Consider the following 18124-nt stretch of genomic DNA (forward strand, 5'->3'; position numbering starts at 1 on the left):
AGTGGAATCTATTAGACTCTGCCACTTATGAGATGGAAGTCCTTTGGCCTGTTTCTCAGCCTCTCAAACTTCACTTTTCTCAGCTATAAAATGAAGATAATAATGGTACACACCTCTCGGAGTCATGGGGATTGTGTTAGAGCATGGATGTAAAATATCTGGCTTACAGTAGTTCCAGAAAGCATTAGTTGCAGTCGTTCTTCTTTCCTGGGATCAATAATCTGAACACCCACACAGTGCCCATAGGGAGTTGCTCCTTAATGTCAACTTAAGAACATTTGCCACATAACCCAAAACATGTCCCTCCACAGCCTGTGAGGCCCTGTGTGATCTAGTCCTGCCTCCCTTGCCAGCCTCTCACCTGCTGCCTGCCTTCCTTCACTTGATGCTTTTGAGCAAATTGGCCTCATCACTCTTTCCCCATCTCATCATGCAGCTTCCACCTGAGAGACTTCTCAGAGACTCTTGCCCCATTTAGATATTAGAACACTCTCCACCCTGACCTTCACCTGTGTGATCTCTTTTCAACCTTCATGTATCACTTATATAGCAGGACTTTTCCTAATACCCCTCTCCAAGATTATGCCTCTTCTTATCCTCTCACAGTAGGCAGTACTCTCTCTTTCTGATCTTGCTCTGTCACCCAGGCTAGAGTGCATTGGTGCCATTACAGCTCACTGTAACCTTTATCGGGGAATCTGCCCCGATATTCACATAGGTTCTTTTCTATTTTCCTTAAGCATCAGCCAGCTTGAGAAATAAAGGGACAGAGTACAAAAGAGAGAAATTTTAAAGCTGGGCATCCGGGAGAGACATCACATGTCGATAGGTTCCATGATGCCCCACAAGCTGCAAAAACCAGCAAGTTTTTATTAAGGACTTTCAAAAGGGGAGAGAGTGTGCAAATAGGTGTGGGTCACAGACATCAAGTACTTTACAAGGTAATAGAATATCACAAGGCAAATGGAGGCAGGGCGAGATCACAGGACCACAGGATCAGGGCGAAATTAAAATTGCTAATGAAGTTTTGGGCACCATTGTCATTGATAACATCTTATCAGGAGACAGGGTTTTGAGATCAACCGGTCTGACCAAAATTTATTAGGCGGGAATTTCCTCTTCCTAATAAGCCTGGGAGTGCTATGGGAGACTGGAGTCTATTTCACCCCCGCAGTCTCGACCATAAGAGACGGCCACGCCCAGGGGGCCAGTTCAGAGACCCACCCCCAGGTGCGCATTCTCTTTCTCAGGGGTGTTGCTGAGAAAAAGAATTCAGCGATATTTCTCCCATTTGCTTTTGAAAGAAGAGAAATATGGCTCTGTTCCGGCTCACCGGTGGTCGGGGTTTAAGGTTATCTCTCTTGTTTCCTAAACATTGCTGTTATCCTGTTCTTTTTTCAAGGTGCCCAAATTTCATATTGCTCAAACACACATGCTGTAAAATTTGTGCAGTTAATGCAATTATTACAGGGTCCTGAGGCGATACACATCCTCCTCAGCTGACAGAATTAAGAGATTAAAGTAAAGACAGGCATAGGAAATCACAAGGGTATTCATTGGGGAAGTGATAAGTGTCCATAAAATCTTTACAATTTATGTTTAGAGACTGCAGTAAAGACAGGCATAAGAAATTATAAAAGTATTAATTTGGGGAACTAATAAATGTCCATGAAATCTTCACAATCCACGTTCTTCTGCCATGGCTTCAGCCGGTCCCTCCGTTTGGGGTCCCTGACTTCCCGCAACAAACCTTGAACTGCTAGGCTCATGCGATCCTTCTGTCTCAACCACCCGAGTAACTGGGACTGCAAGTACATGCCATCATACCCAGCTATTTTTTTTTTTTTTTAGTAGAAACAAGGTCTTGCTATGCTGCCCAGCCTGGTCTTGAACTCCTGGCCTCAAGTCAGTACACTTTCTTTATAATAGTTATCACGTTCTTGCAGTTGCTCTTCTGCAATTATATATTGTACACAACTGTTATAGGCTGAATTGTGTCTTTCCAAAATTCATATGTGAAGCCCTAACCACTAGTATCTCAGTGAATTTATTTGAAGATAGGGTCTTTAAAAAAGTAGTCAAATTTAAGTAAAAAAGGAGCCCATTGGGGTGTTCTCTAATTCAATCTGACTGTGTCTTTATAAGAAGAGGAGATTAGGATACACAGAGAGAGACACCAGGGATGTGCATGCACAGAGAAAGGCCATGTGAGGACACTGCAAGAAGGCGGCCATCTGCAAGCCAAGGAGAGGGGGTCTCAGGAGAAATCAAACCTCCTGACACATTGATCTTGAACTTCTGGCCCACAGAACTGTGAAAAAATAAATTTGTGTTGTTTAAGCCACCCGGTCCGTGGCATTTTGTTATGGGAACTCTCACCAACTAATACATTATGTAAGGCCTATCTTCCTCCATTAGACTGTGAACTCCATAAGCAGAGGGAATATGTCCATATTTCACCACCAAACTCTTAGCACATAGTTTAATGTCTGGCTCCAAGCAGGAGCCAATATATTTTCGTATAATTCTTGAATTCATGAATAAAGGAATAAATGATGCAGGCGCAGGTCTATTTTATGCTGAAAGCTCTGTGTGTTCTGGGGTCTTCGATGTTCTTCTCCTATGAGACTGATGGAAGACATGTTGAGTATTTATTTGGGGAAGGCAAGAACATCCTAGAAAGCAAGTGTCAAATTCTGCATAATTGAAAGGGTTCTGAAATGCACGACTCCAGTGTGGAATATGGGCAGCTTAGGAGCAAGAGCCCCACAGGTGTTGTCGTGGTCTGCTACCCTTCCACGGGATGCAGTGCCCACAATAGCAAGGTGCAGTCGCATGTCGGTGCTCTGCTGTAGGGGCCCCACGGCTCCCCTCCAGTATCTTAGGATAATGCCTCAGAACTGGGAATCCCAGTGTGATGCTGGGTCCCAGGAATGTGCTATGGCCTCAAAGGACTGCCTGAGTGAGTTCCAGGTTCAGACTTCCCATTTTACCAACACCAAGGGCCTCAAGCTAGTCTTTGGGCCCCCTGGAAAGCCAGATGCTATCCAGGTATTCATAAGAATTATCCTGATTGATGCAAGTTGACCCTCTAGGGAAATCTAAAGGGCCTCAGGATGTACTTGGAGTTGCAGGACATCTGGGAGCCCACACATGTCTTTAGGTGTATGGAGACTATGTGGTCACCTGATTTGAAGGACAAGAAGGTCCTTATCCCTCCCCAACAGCACCTCTCTCCATTATTAGGTGGCTGAGTGCCTAAAATCCATCACTAACATGTCACTCTTTCAGGTCAGTATCACTACATCTGGTTGCCTCTTTTGTAAAATGAACCCCTACCCCACCAATTGCCCAGTACGTTCAGTCATTAGCATATTATGAATTAGTTCACCACCTATTTTCTCCAGATGGGCTTCACCTGGCTTGAGTCACAAGAGGGGAAAGAGGACAAAGACTTCTATAGGGAAAACAGGACAAAGGACACAGGACACAGGAACAGAGGACAAAGACATCTATAGCGGAAACAGATCTTGAATATAAATCCTGCCAACTTCAGTTTCTCTAGGGCTCAGGCACTATGACCACAGGCCATCCACGTGCCTAGACCGTGCCCATCCATGTGCCCAACCACGTGCCTAGACTCATGAATCATGCAGTGGGATTCCAGTACCCATGGCACTGAGGAAGGGTACTGCCACAAAGTTGTGGCAGTGCTCCAGCTGTAGAAGGTAGGCAATAAAAAAGCGTTTCCTTTATGCTGGTCCTTTGTTTCCTTTTCCCCATAGGCCTGTAAATAGTTAATCTACCTAAGCTGGAAGGAGAAGCTTTCTGCCTCCAGTAAAGTTTGATTCCTGGAGGCAGATTTTTTTTTTAAATCCAGCAAGTGTCAGATAATTGGAAGGGTGGAGTAACGCTGTAAACCATGACACACCTTTGTCAGGACTTGTTTGGAAGCAAAGAGTTGAAAGAAACAAGGTGGAGAGAAAGAGAAGTGAACATTTTTGAAAGATCACTCAGCTTTAACACACCTTGGCTGGGTCTGGATAAAAAAAAAGTGAGCACTGCAAATTTCTAGAAAACATCAGGGGAAGAAGAGAGAGGGAGATTTATTCAAAGTTGTGTCGAATTCCTTCAAAACCTCAAACCAGGTAAGTAAACAGAACGACTGACCTTTCTCCTTTTCTCTGAGACTTTGATTTAAGGTTTGCCATTTAGAAATTAAATGTTTATTGGAGAAAAGAAGATGAAGTTCTGTAGTTTCTAGCATTCTGGTTAAGGTGATTAATTGGTTATAAAAGATGACTTTGGTGTATGCATTCTGCTTAGGGTAGGTCTTTCAAAGGAAATAAGTGGGGAAAAGGAGAAGGCTGGTTAAAATATACCTGGCTTTAGAGGCAAGATCTTTCTGTATTGTTTTCAGCATTGTAAAATGACTTGTGTTGTTTTATTTGGAATATGATACAGGCTTATAATTCCTTCTCTCCCAATCGCAGTTTCCTCTCTCGCTATCTTGCTCTCCTCTTCCCTCTGTCTCTCTCTCTCCACTGGATGAAGAGAACAACTCAGAGGTGAAGTTAAAGTATAGGTAAGGGGGCCTTCTAGAAACAGCCCCTGTGCTGACTGGGCCTCTCTGACTAAGCCATACGTGGTAAACATTGCGTTTACCATGCTGTAAAATTACCTTCAAGCTAAAGAAAAGTATGATCTTTGAAATGATCTAATTAATTCAGGAATTTTCGAGGATCAAACTTAGAGGAAGAAAAGAAAGGAAGAAAATTGTTTCCCATATATACACTCTTACGAGTCAACTTGGGTTTCCCCCTGCCAAAAAAACTCACTTTGAGATGAGAATTACCAGTTTAGATACCTAAGTGGATGACGTTAACTGGTAACTGACAAATTATCACTTTACTTTTTTAAGTGGAGGCAAAACCTCTGGCACATTCCTTCTTTTGAGAAGTAGTTAATCAGTAGTCTAATAGTGGACTTGTAAAACGTAGCAAGATTTTTAAAAGGTATTTATTTGAAAAGCAGAATAGTTTCTTCTTACCTCCATATGTTCTCTCTTAGAGCTAAGGCACAGATCTGTCAGAACTAACCTAAGACAGATGTCTATTCCCACACAGACTCACTCCAGAGAATCAGAGGTGTCCTGCTTTACTCTTAGGCCCTGCAAAACACCCGCATGAGTCTGATCAGAGTTTACACAGGAACAATTAAAGTGAACAGCTCTGCTTCAAGCTTGCATAGAAACTTACCAGCCTGGGTAACATGGCAAAACCCTGACTCTACAAAAAATACAAAATTAGCCAAGCATAGTGGTACACACTCGTAGTCCCAGCTACCCAGGAGGCTGAGGCGGGAGGATCACCTAAGCCCAAGAGGTTGAGGCTGCAGTGAGCTGTGATGGCACCACTACACTCCAGCCTGGGCAACAGAGCCAGATTCTGTCTTAAAAAAGAATAGGAACTTTGGGGAGGCCAAGGTGGGTGGATCACCTGAGGTCAGGAGTTCGAGACCAGCCTGGCCAACATGGTGAAACCCCATCTCTACTAAAAATACAAAAATTAGCTTGGTATGGCGGTGCATGCCTGTAACCCCAGCTACTTGTGAGGCTGAGGCAGGAGAATTGCTTGAACCCAGGAGGCGGAGGTTGCAGTGGGCCAAGCTTGCGCCACTGCACTCCCGCCTGGGCGACAGAGAAAGACTCCGTCTCAAAAAAAAAAAAAAAAAAAAAGGAAAAAAGCTCCTTAGATTGGTGAAACTGACCAGATCTAAGAACTAACCACCTTCTCAGATTATGAAAAACAAAAAGAAGTCTGTGTTTACATTGTTTGTTTCATTTGCCATTATTAATAGTGGCAGGACACAACTATAAACAAACCAGCATAATCACAAAGCTGGTGCCCTATTCCACCTGCCCCCAGTCATGAGAATCCAGGATGCCAAATGCAACAAGCGGCAAACCCATCTCTGGGGTGTTATAGAGACAAAGCCTCCAAGATAGTCAACTCCAGGGCATTGGCTTTCCTGGCATCACACTGCTGGGCCCTTCTGTGTTATCAGGTCAATAGCCGGTGGACAGTTTTCTAATACTTTGGCAATTTTGTTGCTGGTTTGTTTTAAAATTTAAAGTGTATAGAGATTGCAGTAATAGAAGCTATAAAAATACTTGCAATTCATTAGCAGAGCATAGGAACATTTGTTCCTAAAACAAAAAATAGAGAGAAAAATACTTAGCTTCTTCATTCTCTTTGTTGTATCAAGAACAAAGTGTTTCATGTGTCATTAGAATAAGATAATGTGATGGTTTAAACCCAAATGTGATGGTAAACAGTTAACGTGATGGTTCACTGTCACTAACGGTGGTTTGTCCTTGTGTGTGTGTGTATGTTAGCATCGTCTGAATAGTTTTAGGTAGATGTGACATCATTTAAATAAAGGGGAAAGGAAAAAACTCATAAAAGTAGAAAAATGATTTAAAATTGTGTCTTCTTGCCTAGAAAAGTGACATGGGATCATTTTTACACCTTCACAAAAACATTAGCTATAAAATAACCACAAAGCAACCCTTTAGAACTATGGATGGAAATTAGTATAATTTTGGAATTGAGAGCTTGAATGATCTGCTCATCCTTAGTTCTAGTGAAGTGGCCCAAATATCTGAGAAGTTAAAAATTATGTTATTTGACAGTGCTTCCATTAAGTAGGACTTTTGGAAGATGAACACATTGGTGAATCCTGCTAGGATAGGCAGGCTCAGGCACATACCTGGGCAGGAAACGTTCCTTTTCCTAATGTTACTCTTTTAAAAACTATCAGCACTTAAAATGTGTAAAAAAGAAGTCCTGGGAATATACTGTAGGTCCTATCGGAAGATCCTAGTCCAGGCTTGTGCCCCACGCCATCATTCTCCATTTAATATAACTCACTTATAGAAAGTTTCCTCTTATATTTGGTTTAAAGGAATCAGTCTCCCAACACCTACCTGACACCTCAGATTGGCTGTGGGACACACAGACATTGGGGTGGCTTCATATTGAGAGAGAGGCATCTACCTGTACCTGCCTAGAGCAGGTTATATCCACAAAGTACCTTCCAATGAGGAGCTCCCAGGCCCTGAAGGAGGGCATCTGATTTCTAAGTAGATCATCACTTCGTGCCCTCTGGAAGTTGGGGAACCCTTAGCTTTTTGCTGCAGAAATCAAGGCTTTGTCATTGGGATTCAGGGAAAAGATGGAGGGCCTAGAAATGCCTGCTATGTTTTGGATAAAGAAAGAATAAGCAAAACTTTCCAGGTTTGCTGCCTGGAGACTGTACTCCTAGCAAACAAAGTCATGATCCATCTGCCTAAATGGCTGCAAGTGGAACTCATCCTGCCAATCCCAAATGTATAGCTGTCAGCAGCAACTTTCACTGAAAGATCAAAATAAGCAATAACTTGTAGGAGGTAAAAGTTTCCATGGATTGTTATAAACAGTTCATTTCAGGATAATATTTCATATCAGTTCAGGTACCATCCTAGAAAGCTAGTCACCTCCCCACTGACTGCCAGGTGCATTTAAAGGTTTAATCTCCCCAAATGCCTCCTGATCCACAGCTTATTATCTATGTTTTTAAAAGAAAGTCAGAGAAGGGTTTCAGAGGTATCAAATTAATGCTTAAACAAAGGATTGCAAAGAAGGTGTCCAGTTGCACGTAGGTTTGCATGACATAAGTCATATAGGTTATAGCTGGAATGCAGACAGGTTCACTGGTCAGGTTTATCCTTGTAATGAGGCTAGACTGCTTTGTTAAACTGTGTATGGAGCCCCTCCTCTGGGCTCCAGGAAACATACCTATAAAGACATTCTGTGGCTTCTCAGATCCAGCTAGGATTTTTTCCATGATGCCTCATTCCTTGCCTCGAGCTGTGTTTGAGAAACACCAGTGAGCAAGAAGTTGGCACATTTACCAGGGCCTGAAGCTAAGTGTACAAATCTTGGTTATTCCACAAGATCGTTGTGGTCTCATTTGCTCTTGGTTTTCATCAGGGAAGTCACCCAGAGCCACAGTATGACTTTCATGGTCCCTAGACACTTTTGCCTTTGTAGGCCCCTTCCTCCATCAAAAAACTTTTTAAAATTCTATTTTACAACTGCATTGGTATAAAGAAGGACATAATCCATATTAGATTCTGATCATTTTTCCTTCTGATGTTAAAAGTAAACATTTTGTGAGCCCCAAAATGTGCTGTGGGCCTAGGCACTGTGCCCACTTTGCCTACTGGGTAAGCCGAACCTGAAGGCACTAGGCAGAGACTGGAAGGAGAGCTCTTCAAGCAAGGGGCACCTGGCAGAAGCAGTGTGCCTCAGCATTCTAGAACCCAGTTCCAGCTACAATGAAAAAATAAATTAGGAGGAAGAGAAAGTTAGAGGAAGGGAGAGAACCACAGGGCAACTCAGATTTCAGGTCCTTTCAGAACCTGGGGCCAGGCAGCACAGCAAGAAGAGAAAAGCCCAGTTGGGATGGGACACTTGCTGTGCATTCCTGTGTGTTTAAGACTTGAGCCTTCATCCCCACCACCCTTTGGCAACAGCCCTGCCTCATACCATCCATGCTGAGGGACAGAGTGGACAAGATTGCACTGGTTTTCTTTTTCAGAAGCAGAGTAAGAATGAAGGGAGAATATAAAAAAATACAAATATGTATTTTCCTACATGCTTCTGTAGATTTTACAGGCTTTGTTCAACTGTTTTTCATACTTGTGTCTGCAGATAAGCATGTGAGAGCCGATCATAGTGAATGTTTCATACTTTGAGAAGAGTAAAGTTCCATACAAGTACGACAAATTTAATTATTTTTATCCTGATTTAAATCCATCAAGTGCCATTCTTACCTCCAGACTCTTAAATAATGAAGGGTGAATGTCTCATATGCATAGAGTTCCATACAGAACATTGAACATTATGGGAGACATTAAAATGAATTAGTTGATAGCACTAAGTGCCTTACAGATCCCCTTCAGCTATTTATTACCATGGAAAAGAATGGAGGTTTCATAGTCAAAGGTCAGGACACCTAATCTGCTATGTAAGCCTCTTGATGCTCAGCAGGGGGCAGGCTGATCAACTAGACACTGAAAAACAAGATCCCAGCACAAAGAAATAGAATCCAAAGTGGAACAACTAAATTAATCTCTATTATACCTGTTACAAGAAATGGGAATGACCCATAAAAAATATTCACATGAAAGAATTATGCTTTAAATTCTTGAAATCATGTTTTTGGTTATCAGCTTCAACAGCGGGGACCTATAATTACTAAAAACAATGATAAGTGTGACTATCATGGTTTCTGATTTTTCCTGCAGGTGGCTATGGTATGGATGTAACCAAGAAAAACAAACGAGATGGTACTGAAGTCACTGAAAGAAGTAAGAGCATCAGAATTTTTTATGTGTTTTATTATAAAAGTAATAAAAATTTGGAAACAGAATAAGTAATTCATTAATAATTCTACCACAACCACTGTATCATGTTTAAATGTGTTCCTAAATGGATTTAATCCTTCTCATAAGACAGCTGTTGTTGATTTTTATGTCAAAAGATGTCCTGCTTTTTCTTGAATGATGAAGGTTGTCATTTCCATGTATAGTTTTTATAACCCTCATTTTTAATGATGGGATAGCATTCTGCTAAATGAATTCACCATAATTTATTTTATCATTTCCAAGTTTAGGGGTACAGGACAACAGAAACCTAAACGAATAACATCCTAGTTATTGTATCATAGTTGACCTCTACACTGAAAATTGAAAACAAATAAATTTATTTTGTGGAACTGCCCAAATAATAAATTCAGAGACATTTAAACTCTCCTCCTACCAACTCTAAGTCAGGAAACTCTTTCACTTATTCTGTGACTTTCATATATCTCCAATAAAAAAAAAAATTCTGGCTCCATAGACTTGAAACTTTTAGTTAGGAAATAATTCGTTTTTATGTGTCAAAGAATCCCAAAGGTCTATACAATGAGAGGCTTAGTGAAAACTGAAGGACCATTATTCAAATCAAGCTGCCACTGTCCTTTTTTTTGAGACGGAGTCTTGCTCTGTTGCCCAGGCTGGAGTGCAGTGGCATAATCTTGGCTCACTGCAACCTCCACCTCCCGGGTTCAAGCCATTCTCCTGCCTCAGCCTCCCGAGCAGCTGGGATTACAGGTGCCCACCACCACACTCAGCTAATTTTTTGTGTTTTTAGTAGAGATGGGGTTTCACTATGTTGGCCAGGCTGGTCTCAAACTCCTGACCTCGTAATCTGCCTGCCTCGGCCTCCCAAAGTTTTGGGATTACAGGCATGAGCCACTGCACCCGGCCAACATTTCCTTTTATGCATTAAGTACTGTTTCTGGCATGTCCATAACTGCATCTTCTTGCTAGAAAAACCAAACTAATTAGCAAAATGCAGTATGAAGAAGGACAGTGTGAATGAGAGTCGTGTGGGATGGAGCAGGTGTCAGCGGCACAGCTGAAAGTAGCACAAAATGATCCTGGACCATCATCCTTACTGTTTTCTCCTTTCACCACCTTCCCCACATGTATGTGCCCATGCATGCCACACACACACACACATACACACATACACACATGCATGCATGCATACAAGCACGCTGGAAACCTGCTTTTAAAGAACAAAAACCCCAGAGAGGTAGGGGCTTCTGTATACCCACCAGAGACGGAGGCAGTGGTGAGGGCCACAGTCAGAGCGTGAGTGATGGATTCACCATCTCTCAGACCTACAGGAACTAAATTTCAGAGGCCAAGGGACTGGTTCTTCAAGTCTGTCTGTGATGTGCCTGGATCACTGATTTTGCCAAACCCCAAATGTGACTTAACCAGGAGCACCCTTCCTTCCCACAACTCCCTACATTCAGGGGTTGCCCTGAAGACATTAGAACGAAACATAATGTTCTTGAACACCTCCAAATTCTTGAAGAAGTACACAGTGAAGTCAGCCAGGGTGTTGGTCTCAGCTGGACTGAGAGACCATAGGGAAGGAGAAATGCAGAGAAACAGAGTGACTTGAGACAAGAGGGCCTGGTCCTCCTTCAACCTCACACCAGGGCTGGACTGGATCTAATTGTCCAAGGAGAGATATCAACACCAAAACAACTCATGTTTCAAACCAGTGGGTAACTTCTTTTGGCTCCAAAGAGATATAAACTTCTTTTCCAAGCATATTAAACCCATTGTTGTTGCTCATATCTTTTTGCGCAGTGGGTCAGATCACACACCTTAAAGCACAAGGATAGAAAAATCAATGTCGAACCTAATTTAATATGCTTAGCCTGTGACAGAGCTTAGACCTTGCCAAGATGCTGAGGTGTCAGTGCATTACATGAGAACTCATCTTTTCTTTGTCTTTTTCTAGTTGTCACTGAAACAGTAACCACAAGACTTACATCCTTACCACCAAGTAAGTAGCTACCTCAATAGCTTTCTTTTCAGTAGGTCACATTTGAAGGGCCCCACACCTGTAACCTTTTCCATGGGAGCTCCAAAATTTTTGAAATCTTTTTTGACAGCTTTATTGACATTAATTTCTATACAACAAAACTCACCAGTTTGAAGTGTATAATTCAGTGATTGCTAGTATATTTACCAAGTTATGCAGCCATGGTTACAGTCCAATTTTAGAAGATATCCATGGCTCTGCAAAAAGAAGTGACCATTAGCAGAAGTGACCATTCCTCATTCTCCCTCCTCTCTCCTCAGCCCCTGGAAACCACAAATCTACTGTCTCTGTAGATTTGCCTATTCCAGATGCTAAAATATTGGATACCTGATCTAACCTGAGCAGGGACTGGGGGCTACCAGTCAAGCTTCTTGTTGAGGCTTCTTTTTTTTCCAGGAGCTCCTATCACTCCTGTAATATTGATCTGAGCCCAAAAGCTACCTCCTGCCCCCGCCTCCAGGGAGCCTAGTTCCCTGGGGATGGGGAGAGCCCACCCACCAGCAGGTGAAGTCGGAGCAGTGATGGGCTGCCAGGTGGAACACCAACAACACAGAGCTGCCACACGCCCCTCCAGCACTTCTAGTGGCTGCCATGTCTGGGCACTGACCAGGCACTCAGAAAAAGCAAGCCCAACCAGGTCCTGGACTCAAGGAGCTTTCATCGCTCAGCCTTTTCTAATATTTAAAATTTCCTAATACGCAACTTGCTATATTCCACCCAGGAGACTTTTCTTTTAAATCAGGTGGAATACTCATTCTAGATATTTGGATAAAACAAAACAAAACAAAAAAACAACAACGAAACTGGAGCATGGCAGCTTGCATCTTATAATGTAGGTGGGAAAGGGATCCCAAACTAAGAAGGTCCTGGTGAAAAACCAGGGAAGGCTTCCACAGGGTGGGAGACCAGGGGATCCTCTGGCCTGACTCCACCCTGAAATTATCACCTGCTTTTGTTCCTGGCAGAAGGTGGGACCAGCAATGGCTATGCTAAAACAGGCTCTCTTGGTGGAGGGAGCCGGCTGGAGAAACAAAGCCTGATTCATGGCAGCAGCGGCTACATAAACTCAAGTGAGTGCCCACTGGTGCAAGGGGTCAGAGAAGAATGGTTGACAGAGAGACATCAAGAAAGTCCTACACAGGACATAGGGCAGACACGATTTTGAATCAGTGCACAAGAGGGACAATCACAATCACCTGTCATCCATTCCAAATGCCCCCAAGAGTTATCTAAATAACACACAGCCACTGGGCAGCAGGGTTGGAGACCGGGAGTGCAAATTATAAATCATCAGCATTTGAAGCCTACTTAAAATCAGATCCATTTTCATTAAGTCCACAATATAAATAACTATCATTAATTAAGAAGATTTCATGGGTAGGTAGCTATTGCCTCACGAAATCACTCTCTTTAAGCCATCTCTTTAGAGAACAATGAGCACGCCTGAGGGTTTACAATTTGAATTAACAACAACAAAAGAAACTTAACGATTGGGTTACTGTGCTAAGGGAAGCTGGTGACATGTGATCCCATGCTGTGCAAGATTCCACTGGGCAAGCATCCAACACAGGCCCATTGTTCCCAGTGAAGCACTCTTTCAAACTAAAACAAAACAAAGCAACCAAGGCAAAACAAAAACAAAAACAAGAAGCACCCAGATAGCTCCTGAAGCCATTTAAAATACTTGGAAGTAAAACTAAAAAGGAAGCCCCAAGACATTAGAACAGCCAGGTTGACCAAAAGAAACACCTGTCCTTACCTGTTGAGGCACACTTCCACGCTGGATTATATTCTAGTCCATCCAAGCAGTGTCTACAAGAAAAATCATGCCAAATCCTTTCCATTTCCATGCATGGTAACTACGCACAGGAAGGACGTTCCCGGGCAATAATTCCACCTTTCCATTTCTGAACAGCTGGGGGAATGCTGAGGTGGCCCCTTTCAGCTGTGCCCTCCCGAAGACCCTCCCTGAGTGTACTTGGTTAATATAGCTGGGTCACAGTAGCCATTTGGTTCACCTCTCTGCTGAAGCACTGAGAACTTATGCTTTTCCCCTCTTGCAGCTGGAAGCACACGAGGCCATGCCTCCACCTCTAGTTACAGGAGGGCTCACTCACCTGCCTCCACTCTGCCCAACTCCCCAGGCTCAACCTTTGAAAGGAAAACTCACGTTACCCACCACGCCTATGAAGGTATCAGTCTCACTAACCATACAAGAGAACCATTCTCTTCCCCAAGCAACTTCACTCATTCTTTGAAGATTTACATCCTGGCCACCTGTGTCTGCCCCTCACCTTTCTCCCCACTCCTCCTTCATTTCTTTTATGGACTCGCGTTACTTGAAGACTTCATTCATTCATTCACTACCTCATTTATTCATTCATTGACCCATTTAGTATTATTATATTATACCAACTAGTATTTTATCCAGTACCTGCTATGCATTTAACACTGTGTAGAATGCCTTGACGAATGCTTAAATGAATCGGACATGGATCTTGTCTTCAGGGCCTATGGTCTAATAGACAAGTTAAGATGACAGATAAAATACAATTGTGTAAAGTAGATGGAGATTATCATTTTAAGCTGAGGAAATCAGGGAAAATTCTATGGAGGAGGTGACATCTGAGCGGGGTCCTTATGATGAGTAAGAGTTTGATACCCAAAGATGGAGAGATGGGGCTGTCCAAGCTGTGGGAGCAGCAGCATAAGCAAAGACAGCCAGGAGAGCCCGGGGCTTAAGTCGGAAATTCAGCGGTACTTATATGCAAAAGGTTTGAGGGACTCAGATTCAGTGCTAGGATAAGATGTTTAGACTTTATTCCATATGCAATGGGAAGCCACAGAGAGTTTTTAGCAAAACAATCATATTTGAGGTCCAGGACTGGAACTCTGGAAGCCATGTGTTGGAAAAATTGGTGAGAAAGAGACTAAACACAGTGACAAGTTAAAAAGAAATCCTCAGTCATCCAGAGAAGGGACATTTTGGCTGGGACCAGGTTGGTAATGATGGAGGTCAGGAGCTAGAGGTGAAAGGTATCACTGAGGTGGAATTGACAGGTTTGGCAATTGATTAAATGTAAGGAGAAGGCTTCACACACAGGTTGGGTTCTTGGTGGTGCCAACAACTGAAACAGGGAACTAGATGGATGACTCCACTTGATGAATCCAGCTAATTCATCCTGAAGTACAGCCACTTGCCCAGCTCTCTGGCGAAGGTAGCAAGCAGGCAGTGGGTGATGCAGGATTTGAATTCAGGGAAGAAGTCAGGGCCCAGATACCCAGGTGGAAGCCATTCGCAAAGAGGTGTTAGAGGAAGTCAGGAGACTAAAGGAGTTTGCCAAGAAAGAGAGTATAAAAGTTGAAGGAAGCAAAGAAAGATAAAGTGGAGGGAATAAGGAGAAAGAAGAGCCAGAGAACAGAGAGAGGATGAAGAGTCTTTTAGGGACATAGGGAGACCAGGAACATGCAGCAATGCTGAGATCAACACAAGAGAGTGCTCAGGGTCAAGAAAGAGTGGTAGAAGAAGACACCTGAGTTCCATTACTAAGGTTCCTGGAGTTCCTAGTGATCTGCAGGAGCAGTTTTACGTGGGAAACTGACCAGCCAGGTGGCCAAGGACTTTAACAGTGAGAAGAGATGGGTGCTGTTGTTGGAGAAGCAGGAGTAAGGCCCAGACACTCTAGTGAATGATTACAGCGGGCTGGCATCCCATGCACACAGCAGACTTCCTCCTGCCGCTGCAGGACAAGAGCTGCCGGGCCGTTGGGAAGCCCCAAATCCAGGTGAGGTGGATTGCATCATCACAGTGCTTTCTGAGGTCGGGCCTGACCAGGGGTTTGTACCTTCATTTTAACTGGGTCCACGTTTGGGACAAGCCTCACAAGGTCAGAGAGGTTCCAAGTTCTGAGGGCAGGTTACTTGATCAGGGCAGGTCACTTGCTCTAGGACAGACACAGGGCAAGCTGGTGGAGGACATGAACAAAAAAGGAAGAACCCAAAACCTCCTGCTCTCCTTGGTTCATCCCTGCCTCATCTAAGTAAGTCCTTGACCAGAGCAAAGTGCTGTGACCAGGGCCATGATGGGTCGTGTTTTACATCACGAGCCTGGCTCCTTTGACATGCATGCTGAAGAGCATACCTCATTCCCCCCTGAAACACTGAGGGCTGTGGAGGTCCAGAAAGAAGTAACAGGCACTACCTCCCCTTTTGGAAGCTTTATGGGCCTAAGAGGCCATTTGTTCTAAGTGTTTCATCCCCTCTCCAGGGAGCTCCAGTGGCAACTCTTCTCCGGAATACCCTCGGAAGGAATTTGGTATGTCCTCTCTTTATTTTCTAAAGAAATGGTCAAACGAGGCACTAGGAAAATCCCCGGGGGAGATGAAGTGGTGGGAGTAGGGGACCTCATGAGTTAAATGGATTCTTCTAAAGGAGTTTGACCCCTGCTGACCTATTTTTCCCTTGCTCTTTATCCTGAAGCATATTAAGGGGACTATCAGCCACATTAACTTGCTGTCATAAGCCTTTGCTCGTGGCACTATAGAAATGGTAAGCTATACATAAGGCTCAGGCTTGGATGGATAAGCCCCTAAGGCCAAGCAATAATTGTAGGGATTCTTCTTTCCATGAGATGCACAGAGGCCTCCCAACGAGGCAGAGCAGTGAGTAGAACACAAAAATGCCAGGCATCCCGGCACCTCCACTATTGTTTGCTTTCAAGGGAACTGTGTGTGCTTCATGAACCCCCAGGCTGTGTCTTCACTTGGCCTTAAGTTTTTGTTCCATGTTGTTGTAATCTCACTGTGCATATGAACTGATGCCAGGATCATCGATTATACAGTGATTATAATTTTCTGTATTTGCTTACAGTGGGGAAACCATGGCAGTCTTGAATAAAAAATCAAAGGGAAGACTTGGGAGCTTTTTGATACATTTGATCAGTATAGTCAGCCAGTCCAAATGGATCATGCTCCCCAACAGATTACCTTAGCTAACTTAACATTCAAAATGTTAGCTAACTTAACATTCATTTAGCTAATTTAGCATCATAAATGTACTAGGGTATTGCAAAACATTCTCTGCTGTTGCTAAGTGATCATCATTTATTAAGCAACTGCTATACAGAAAAGCCCCTATCTGGATTTAGACACACTATGAAAGTAACCCCTCCCCAAATATATCTGCCTCCATGTCAAAAGTATTTAGCATGCCACCTCTTATATATGCCTCAAATTGCATTTCTTTGTTTCTCAGCATCTTCTTCAACCAGAGGACGGAGTCAAACACGAGGTGAGTGCTGTCACTGGGTTCAGTCCAATTCATTCAACAAGTATTTTCTGAGCAGCTAATGTGTGTCCAGCCTTGAGCCAGGGAGTGTAAGGGGTACAGAAGAATAAATAAGGCATGCTTTCTACTTTCAAGGAGCTTAGAATATCCTGGGAATCTTCCACCGGCTCTATCGGGAGAGGAAGGGTAGCTTTTGACAGTAATCTAACAAGCACATAGAGGCAGGAAGCAAAACACATGATAACAATGTGGGGCATCATTTGTCTTGCTGTGGATCATCTGAAGATACCACACCTGCTTTCACTTCTGGTCTCCTGGCTGACTTTAACAAGATATGATCTAATTGCCTTTACACATCAAAAGATGAGCAAAATCTCCCCAACATTTTTTTCAAAATTCATCCAGGAGATAAACAGCTCCATGACAGTTTTGTAATCTAGTCATCTAGACAATGATATAGGAGAGAAATGTGGTCCTGGGAGAAGCAGCTCTTGCTAAGCTTTGGGCAGGATGGGGGGCAGCACGTTAGGGCTGAGCTGAAGGCAGAATTCTTCACAATGACCCACCTAGACTTCCTATGGGCCTTATTATCATCAATAACTTGGAAGTTAGCAGTACGCCAACCGCCAACCACCCACAACTTTAGGCTGATAGTTGAAAGATGCCAATTATCCACCTGAAGCTAACTAATAATGTTAACTACCAGCTTCCTGCCCCTCCCATCTCTGAAGAGGCCAAAATGGCAAGTAAACACTCTGGCTTTTAGAATCTTTTGCCAATGCCTGAGACCATAGAGGCAGGAGAGAACCTTGGTTCTGGCAGCCATGAGGTGGATGATGGGGAAAGGGTTGACCATTGCTGATTGTACTGGAACCTCCTTGCTCAGCCTGGAATTTTATTAGAACATATCCAGCTGCCTGGGAGGTGTGCAGTTGGCAGGATGGGGAATTGCTGAAGGTAGGGAGGTCTCCCTTTTTTAAGCAGCATTCTTCTTGGGCACACCTAGATTTCCTGTTTCCAGAACTCAGAAATGTCAGAGCAGCCTAAAGGGTCATCTGCTGCTAGGAGTTCAGTGTCAGGGATTGTGATCTAAGCTCCTTCATTCACACGCTTCTCTATCTCTTCCCTTGTACAGAGAGCGAAATTCGAGTTCGACTGCAGAGTGCATCCCCATCCACCCGATGTAAGTGGTCATGATCTTGCTGAAAAGAAAGGGTCCAGAAATCCAGGGCTAGTGCTGTGTGTGTGTATGTGTGTGTGCATGCATGTGTGTGTGTGTGTGTGTGTGCATGCATGTGTGTATGGGCATGCATGCAATCATAAAACATCTTTAAGGGCCTTCT

The 18124-nt window shown here is 43.4% G+C and overlaps 1 protein-coding gene across 1 annotated transcript in view; it reads left to right on the forward strand.

Annotated features, from left to right (window-relative positions):
• Positions 1–3994: 3994 nt before the first annotated feature.
• COL17A1 (collagen type XVII alpha 1 chain) overlaps positions 3995–18124 on the forward strand; it is a 55351-nt gene continuing 41221 nt past the window's right edge. The window contains exons 1-8 of the mRNA XM_003255434.3: positions 3995–4148; positions 9353–9415; positions 11412–11456; positions 12461–12565; positions 13559–13687; positions 15763–15810; positions 16749–16784; positions 17917–17964. Coding sequence (XP_003255482.2) covers positions 9364–9415; positions 11412–11456; positions 12461–12565; positions 13559–13687; positions 15763–15810; positions 16749–16784; positions 17917–17964 — 463 coding nt within the window. The 5' untranslated portion in view covers positions 3995–4148; positions 9353–9363. The remainder of the gene's footprint in view (positions 4149–9352; positions 9416–11411; positions 11457–12460; positions 12566–13558; positions 13688–15762; positions 15811–16748; positions 16785–17916; positions 17965–18124) is intronic.

The sequence above is a fragment of the Nomascus leucogenys genome, chromosome 3, assembly GCF_006542625.1.
Source record: "Nomascus leucogenys isolate Asia chromosome 3, Asia_NLE_v1, whole genome shotgun sequence".
Lineage (NCBI taxonomy): Eukaryota > Metazoa > Chordata > Mammalia > Primates > Hylobatidae > Nomascus > Nomascus leucogenys.